This window comes from Betta splendens, chromosome 4 (genome assembly GCF_900634795.4).
Source record: "Betta splendens chromosome 4, fBetSpl5.4, whole genome shotgun sequence".
Lineage (NCBI taxonomy): Eukaryota > Metazoa > Chordata > Actinopteri > Anabantiformes > Osphronemidae > Betta > Betta splendens.
In genome coordinates, this window is record NC_040884.2 from 19,915,224 (window position 1) to 19,923,441 (window position 8,218).

Consider the following 8,218-nt stretch of genomic DNA (forward strand, 5'->3'; position numbering starts at 1 on the left):
TTAGGTTTGAAAGTAAAGGAAAAGTTTTAGTGGCAAAAGGAAGCCACTTCATTCAAACTTATTTTAAATTACTATTATGAATAATTACTGCAGGTAACTATTGCTGAAATCTAGTTGAAAGTGTCACTGGGTAAAATGCTTGAAGTTACAAGACACTAAATTTGAACTGCCCTGTTTAACACGTTAAAACCACATGGGATCATAGATAAGTAAACGTCAGGCTTAGGCTTTAAGTACAGCACTTTTAATAATACAATAGGTTGATGGGTTTGTTCCTTAACATGGGAAGAACTGCATGTCAGTGAGGACATCAGCAATACATCAGCTCTCCAGCTTCTTTACAAGTCCACCCTTTAAGACGTCTCTGCTTCACAGGCGAATCTGCAAATGTACTGAGTCCACGGAGTGATATTACAACCAAAAAAATTCAAGCATGAGGTTTTACAAGACACTAAACTGAACACAGGTTGTTGTGAGACCAGGAAATCAAGTTATTGCTAAACGTCCTCTGGAGTTCCCCATACCTATTTATAGTGGCTTCATCGACAGGATACCTTCTGTATTCCTGCTTAATTAATAGTGGCTCTTCAAACCCTGAGGTGAGCGTCCTTGAACGCAGCACTCTGCTCAATTCCAGTCATTGTTACACCATGCACAGAGAAGGTCAGACGACTGTGGAGATGGCGTCGAGTTCACACACACAGAGCATACATACAGTGAACAGTGTAACAAGGAGTAAATTAGTGACCTACAGTGAACCACAGGTTTTGATATTCCACCACACAGTAGCAGCAGGTTTCTATACTGTAAAACAACCATAATACATGTACACACAAAGCAAGCAAGAACAAGGAGTACACTTAATGAGATCCTTCAGAGGGACACCGCTGCCTCCTCAGTCAGTTTTGGTGGTAAACAGGGATGCAAGACACAAATCGTGACATGATCTATTTCACATTCCTTTTCTTCATTGTCCTTGTTTTCAAGAATATACGCTAATAATTACTTGAGGGCCGGTAAAATTAATACAGATAAAATTCAAAGTCCTCTGCCCCGATGCTGGATCTGACAGGCAGAGAGCATCAGTACATGTTTTGTACAATAAAACATGTATATACACTCACACACAAATATATATATTTACATACATATATACACAGTAACAGCATAAACATAGATTTTTAGGTAAGTGCTAGGGTTTTTGAGATTGGCTTTGTTGCAGCCGTGCTATAGGGTTAAGATAATACTGGTAAAGGAAGAATACACACATTCTTTGTACAGCATGGATGAGGCATCCATGGTTAGATAAGCCTTCTTGGGTTTCATCACCGTTGTTTTTCTCTTCATGACACTTGTCGTGTGACAAGAGGTGCTCTAATAGCTATTTACAGGGCTTCCCAATTAAGGGAGAGGCGTAGTGCAAGTCTTTCTGGCTGTCAGTCACTCAGGATGTGCACAAAAGACATGGGGAACACCCCCTTTCTCTCCGGATCGCCTTCAATGTGGCCGATCTGAAAGGAGAAGCAGTGTCAGAGGGGGAGAATGCGGCTGGTCGTCAGGGGCACTCCAGCTGAACTTACCCACCACTCCTGGTCCTCCTCTCCTGTAACTATGATCACCTCCCCTTCAACGAATGTCAGTTCGTCATCGTTGTCAGCTTGGCAGTCATAAATGGTCTTCACTCGACGGGCCTTGCTCTTCGCCTGGACACAAGGTGTGAAAACCGTTAACTTCCATTATGGCATTATGGGGCAGCTTTTTGCACTTGCACTGGTACATAACCACGAGTACCTTAACACAAAACATCTAATCTATAGAAAATGTCTGCTTGAGCCCAGGAAAGAGTAAAAAAATCAACCTTGCAACTACAACATGTGAGAAGTGTTTGATACGCGTTCATACTGTGTTGAGCTTCCTCGGCAGCGGCACAGGCGTCTCCGCGGTTCCCGGTGGAGTCCCGTTGGTGTCCTCAGCGGGCTGCTGGGAGGGGGCCGCTATAATCACTTGCTGATTAGGCGACGGTGAATCCTGAGGCTGCGGTTGAGGCTGCGGATGAGTCTGAGGAGGAGGCGGAGGCTGCGTTTGAGGCCTCGGCGTCGTCTCCCCGGGAGGCGGCCTGGGAGCCGACTCGGCCGATCCCGGTTTGGGGGGGATGTCGGCCAGGTGAGGCTTGGGAGGGAGGTCCTTGAGCTGGGGTTTGGGCGGGAGATCCCCCAGCTGGGGTTTAGGAGGGAGGTCGGAGAGCTGCGGCTTCGGGGGAAGTTCTCCAGGTTTAGGGGGGAGGTCAGACGGCTGCGGCTTCGGGGGCAGGTCTCCCAGCTGAGGCCTGTCTAGCAGAGGAGTCTTCTGTGGGGTGTCAGTTGCTGGTGGGGACTTCTGGAAGACCTCTGGAGGAAGGCTAGACTTATCCACAGACGGGTGGTGTATGGTGTCGATTTTCCGCAGTGCCACTGGAGACGGCAGCATAAAGTCAACTATGGCTTTATAATGACAGAATGTAATCAATACCACAACAAGGGCCGTACCTTTCTGAGGTAGTTTGGGTAGAACCCTTGGACCAAGTGTGGACTTTGTGTTGCTTGAAGTAGAGCTAAGAAGGGATTTTAGTATATTCAATGACACCGATCAATCAATGCTCAGATTAAGCTTGTGTTTTTCTTTTGTTGGTACCTTTGTTGCTGAGGAATGCCTTCAAACTTATTTGAAACAGGAGACATCTTGCTAACAGGAGGAGGGGTGGAGTCACTTCCTAAAATATTCACACCAATGACGACAAGCAGATTGTTCAACACCAAAACGGAGCAGTAAACTGGAGATTAATTAGATTTAAATGAAGAAATAAATTAACATGCAGTGATGGCTAAAAAAAAAGAAACAATGAGGGAGGCGTCATCTGGCTGAGCTTTCCATTAGCCCGTGTTGTTCGGAAACGAAAGGTTGTGCAACACAAAGTGTCATCGTTTAATTAGCGGGCGGGTGTGTGTGTAACACAAAAACCCTAAACACAACAAACAATAACAGGCAAAGAAGGAGAACTACATCCAACACGTACAGTGGTACAGTATAATGGATGATGTGAGCTTTGTTAAACAATAACGTCTTTCAGCATTAACTCATCAACCAGATTCTATTTTCCGAAATCTTAGGGTCGGTTTGCCAAATACTGGATCTCACTTCTCCTCTGAGGTTCAATACTCAAAAAAACCTCCTCACATGCACAATAAACCTGACTACAATCATCAAATAGTAAATAAGAAGGATGCTCAACTGTGTCATCTTGGAATTAAATTACTTCTACTTTTAATGAATCTCTATTAAAACCTTCCATGACAGTTTGGCTTCCCAGCTGTTATGTGTGCTTGTGTCTCACCCCCAGTCAAGCCCCCTTTACTGTGTGGACTGTGAGAGAGCGGGCTGGGTGGGTCTGACAGGGTGCGTTTGTGTCCAGGAGGGGGGGGCGGAGGCCTCTTCTTGGACAGGGTGGAGCTGCCTCCTGGTGTGAGTGTAGAGGGAGGGCCAGATGGGGGAGGAGCTGGAGGAGCAATACATACAGTAAAACACATGAGGTGATGAAGTCCCAAGAATCATTCCGTTACCCCCCAAAGAGCCAGAGAAGGAAAAGACGGGAGGAGGATGAAGCACAAAGAGGAGGAAAACAACGGGAGACGTGATAATGGAGTGAAACAAACTCTGCCGGGGTGGAAATGCAAAATAACAAGAAGGGGAACTATCACGTGAGGTGTGGGGACATTTATCTGGTGTCTATCACTGTCTGCAACTGACCATGTCTACCTGCGTCTAACCGGCATGAAGCTGTCACTATCCTGGAGAAAAATGGGTTGGAAGCAGCTAATAGAGAGCTCAGCCAGAGAGGAATCAGCTGTGGTACGAGATTACAGCTCAAGGACGGTGGGATGATTGCAGGAGCATTTAAAAAATCATGTAAGCAAGACATAATTAAGTCAGCTTGCCTACGTGGTCGCATTATTCACATTAAAAAACACCACCATCCTTCAAAGCGGAGCTGTAAGGGAAGGAACAACTGAGGGATAATCGTATATGGGGCACACAGCCGAGTAAAAGGGGGAGAACGTAAAAACGGGATATTCACTGATGTATGGTCGGGTGCCAGCCAGAGTGGCGTAGTGCGAATGAGAGCCAAGGAATGCCAAGTGTGGAGCTGAAAGAATAGAGAAACAACAAAAGAGAAAGAAAAGAGAACGAGATGAGGAGTGTGGGAGAGAATCTACAGTATGTCAGTCTGAGAACAAGCTGCTCCCACACACTGTAAAAAAATAACAAGATGAGATCTTATCAGTGGCAAGCAAAGCGAAAAGAGCAGGAGTAGAGTGAGGATCTTCAGAGAGAGAGCGAGAGCGAGAGTGAGAGCGAGAGAGAGAGAGAGAGAGAGATGAGCTGGAGCATTGGAACAGATTAGGTCTTAATCAGGCTTCTCATTTATGCATAAATTAACATAAACAACTCCAGAACTCAAGCGCTGTTATAAACCAGTTAACGTACATGAAAAAAAACATGTCAAAAATGGCAGAAGCTCCATTTTCTGTGCGGCAGGAACTCAAATCAGGGACTGAATTCACACCTACACCCTGGATCCTGCAAAGGCGAAGCTGTCTAGTTACTGGAGAGATGCTGCAAAGGGAACGAGCCTGAACGCTGATGATGCCCAGTATCTACTGTATGCGAGTCATCAGGTGGTGCTGACTGTCATAACTCAGGTTTTATCCACACACGCGGCCTGTGATGGACTGGTGACCTGTCCAGGGTGAGCCCCGCCTCCCGCCCCATTGGAAGATGGAATAGACTCCGGCACCCACGACCCTCACGAGGGGAGGTGGCCAAGATAATGAGAATGTCACTCGTCAAGACAAACTAAGACTTAAACCACAACAATGGAGTAAATTACATGTTATGGCCTTATCAGGCGGAGGAGTGTTTTTCTTAATGAAGCGAGCGCCTGCCCACAGCGCCGTACGCTGAGGCTAATGATGTGTATCCAGGCCCCTTCATGCATCGCCACCCTGTCCTTTCTGTTTCCTCTGTAAGCCGTCTTAATGACACCTGTTCCCAGCCTCCTGCAGTGTGCTGACTAACCGCATACCACTGTAGGGTGTGAAAACGCGTGCACACGGCGGCCGAACGTTCCCCGCGAAAGCGATCGCGAAGCACTCATCTGTAGCTAATCCCGTCCTGGATCTGATCAAACATTAACGGACAGGAGAGAGTTCATTTCCCAGGCTACGTTCCCTCCGCAGTAACCACACAGCCCAGCACACAGACAGACCCTAACACAACAGGGTCTCCTCCATTCATGATCATACTGTCTGAAAGTGAATGGGAGCAGGCAGGTCTGACCTTTGCCCTGGTTCCTGGGGGGCAGCGGGGGCCCGTCGGCCACGGGTGAGGAAGTGAGGTCAGTGGAAGCGCTGTACATCTGGTTGGTGAACGCGCTATAGGAAAGACGCTGCTGCTTGTCTCTTTGGCTGATGAAGCCCGGTAGGGAGAGCTTGTCGTGGGGGGAGAGGCTGGAGGAGTGGCAGAAGCTCTGGGGCCTCGGAGAGCGGTCCTTCTTGATGGGACTGGGCTGCGGAGGGACACAAACACATTTGCTCTTTGATTCTTCTGAGATGGCACCAAAGGACATGTTTATGTTGCCCGCTGCCGGTTGAGAAAGATCCGGGCATCTAATGGATTTTTAGATTATCTGCACGGCAGCAGTGATGAATAACACGCCATGCAGACATCAGTGGTGTGTGACAATCACCCAGTGACTTGTGTCTGAGCATACGTCTCCATTGGCAACTTCCTCATCTGTCAGACACAACCCTGTGCTGTGGTAAACTGTGACTCAGGAGAAGGCTCATTATCTGGATACTGCAAATGTAACTCTTTTATTTGGTGCAGTCTCAACCTCAGTAACGCTGGGAAATGCATCCATGCAATTATTTCATCATTATCCCAATAGAAGATTCCATCGTCTAGTCTCTCTTTCATGTGAATGCGAAGGTTTGCTCGCACCTTGTCGTCCAGGTCGTCGTCGCTCTCGTCCATCTCTTCCAGTCGGAGGCTCCACTCGTACTCTACGTGGATGTGAGGGTTGAATTTCCCCTCTGCGGCCTGCACAAGCTGATGAACAACAACACACACTATTCAGACACCTAAAGGGACACGACAGTAGCTGCAACTGATTGTTATGCTCATTTGTAATTTATTGGATCACAGCAGTCCAAGGGCAAAAAAATAAGGTTTACAATAACAACATTGAGTTATACATGTTGATTGCTTTTGCCTACATGCTCATATTAGCATTAATAATAAACATGCATTAAGCATTATTTCCACTCTGCTGTCCATCCTGCCTGAGGCTGCAGAGACAGACCTTTGACTGCCATCTAGTGTCTGATTAATCTGCCCCATAACGCAGCCGCTTGTTTCATTCTGTGGTTTATCTGTACGTTATCTGTATAATAGGTCAGTAAATTCTGCTGATGTCCAGAAGCAGCAGCTGAGTCCTTCTCTACTTACTGCCTCCTCACACTGAGTGTTCCTCAGTCGCCTGGCAACATCCAGCGCCGTCTCTCCGTTCTGATTGGCTGAGGGGAGCCGAGGATTAATCAACAGTTAGAGACTGATATGTGCGTACAGCTGACATTAACGGGAGGATGAACCCCAGCGCGTGACTCACTGATGTCAGTCGCCGGCTTCCCCCTCAGGAGTAACTTGAGGCACTCGGGCTTCTCGTACATGCAGCAGTAATGCAGAGCGGTGTTCCCGAACTCCGTCTGCTTGTCCAGGTTGCCACTGGGGGAGAGCAGACACATGAAGTCAAGCTAGAGCACACAACCCCGGGGGGAATCCACGATCCTGTAGCTATGGGTTAACGTGTCATGAAAAAAAAAGGCTTGTAAACACAAATCCATCTGCTGACCAGAAGACAGGAGTTCTCTAGAATGTCTTTAAAAACACATGGATCTATTTTAATGTAACAATGTTTAAGAAACACAGTAGACACTGTAAGAAAAAAACAGCAGGCTAGAAAATTCATTAAAATCAGATTTTGGATCCAAGTCATGATATAATGACAGAAACATACATTAAATTCGACCAAAGATGCAAAACATCAGTTCAGTCCTTTCTTCTAGATTCCTTTTGCAGCTGCATAAAAAATATTTGAAACAATGGGGGCTAAGCGTGACACTATGAGCGCAGCCGTTCATTTATGAGAGGGTCCCACTCGCTCTGTGTGGAAGCTGTGTGCAGTTGGAGCAGTGGTGGGTAAACAATTGAAAGGAGAGGAATAAATTAAGGCAGAGAACAAGTGCTTGACCCATTTCTCTTTGCCTTGTGGGAATCTGAGCGGCGCTGTGCAGCATTAGGTTTTTCATCTGCACTTCCTGCTTCATCAGAGACGGGAGGAAAAAGACTCGCATCAGACACAGAGATCAAATGTAATAATCGTTTTTACAAAGCCGTGATGTTTACTGTACCGCACAGATGTGCTTAAAGATGATTTGACACCTGTTTAACCCACACGAAAAGCCCACGACGATCCACGTGTTTGAACAGCTCAAATTCCCACACGCGACTTCTCAGAATGTACCTGTTCTGTACGAGGAAGTCGACGAGGTGCAGCGAGGTCTGGTCAGCAGTCCGTACGGAGTAGTGCAGCGCCGTCTCCCCAGCTTCCTGCAGGGGGCCGTCAAACACAGCAAAGACACGCTGAAACAATCCTGGCCAGCATCCATTCTGTATTCTCTCCCTCTCCGTCTCTCTTTCAGCATTTAAACAAGCTGCAGTAAACAAAATGGCCCCTAAAAATATTATTTCTTCAGGTCTGAAGCTGATATTTGTTGATCTTGGCATGAACCTTGTTTTGGTGTGATCTGATTTTAAAGCGATGCTTCTTTAAAAACAACATTAACAATTAATAACATCTGCAGTTCTGAATATTCGGTGAAACCTGAAGGGCAGCATATGGGATGTCATGCTGCGTGTGTGTGTGTTGAGGTTTTGGTGGTGGGAATGCGTCTGCTGTCTGCAGTCATTCACATATACTGACAGCAGCAGATCAGATATCAGTGAGTCAGACTTAGCGCAGGCAACAGCAGCAGCAGCAGCAGCAGCAGCTTCCTCTGTCAACACAAATATTCTCTTTTATCCCGCTGCAGGACTGTACACTTAATTTTTCATTAGGGCAAAC

The 8,218-nt window shown here is 46.8% G+C and overlaps 1 protein-coding gene across 6 annotated transcripts in view; it reads right to left on the bottom strand.

Moving 5' to 3' along the window:
- Nucleotides 1-222: 222 nt before the first annotated feature.
- Nucleotides 223-8,218, bottom strand: part of asap1b (ArfGAP with SH3 domain, ankyrin repeat and PH domain 1b) — a 34,192-nt gene continuing 26,196 nt past the window's right edge. For 2 of the 6 annotated variants that reach the window (XM_029149455.3, XM_029149454.3), the window contains 11 exons: nucleotides 7,619-7,704; nucleotides 6,704-6,819; nucleotides 6,544-6,611; nucleotides 6,037-6,144; nucleotides 5,374-5,602; nucleotides 3,371-3,532; nucleotides 2,671-2,749; nucleotides 2,526-2,590; nucleotides 1,903-2,450; nucleotides 1,581-1,703; nucleotides 223-1,511 (listed from right to left, as the gene is read on the bottom strand). In XM_029149455.3, the coding sequence (XP_029005288.1) occupies nucleotides 1,437-1,511; nucleotides 1,581-1,703; nucleotides 1,903-2,450; nucleotides 2,526-2,590; nucleotides 2,671-2,749; nucleotides 3,371-3,532; nucleotides 5,374-5,602; nucleotides 6,037-6,144; nucleotides 6,544-6,611; nucleotides 6,704-6,819; nucleotides 7,619-7,704 (1,659 nt within the window). In that variant the 3' untranslated portion in view covers nucleotides 223-1,436. Of the gene's footprint in view, nucleotides 1,512-1,580; nucleotides 1,704-1,902; nucleotides 2,451-2,525; nucleotides 2,591-2,670; nucleotides 2,750-3,370; nucleotides 3,533-4,111; nucleotides 4,181-5,373; nucleotides 5,603-6,036; nucleotides 6,145-6,543; nucleotides 6,612-6,703; nucleotides 6,820-7,618; nucleotides 7,705-8,218 lie in introns of all 6 variants that reach the window. The other 4 variants (XM_029149458.3, XM_029149457.3, XM_029149459.3 and 1 more) reach the window with 3 other exon arrangements.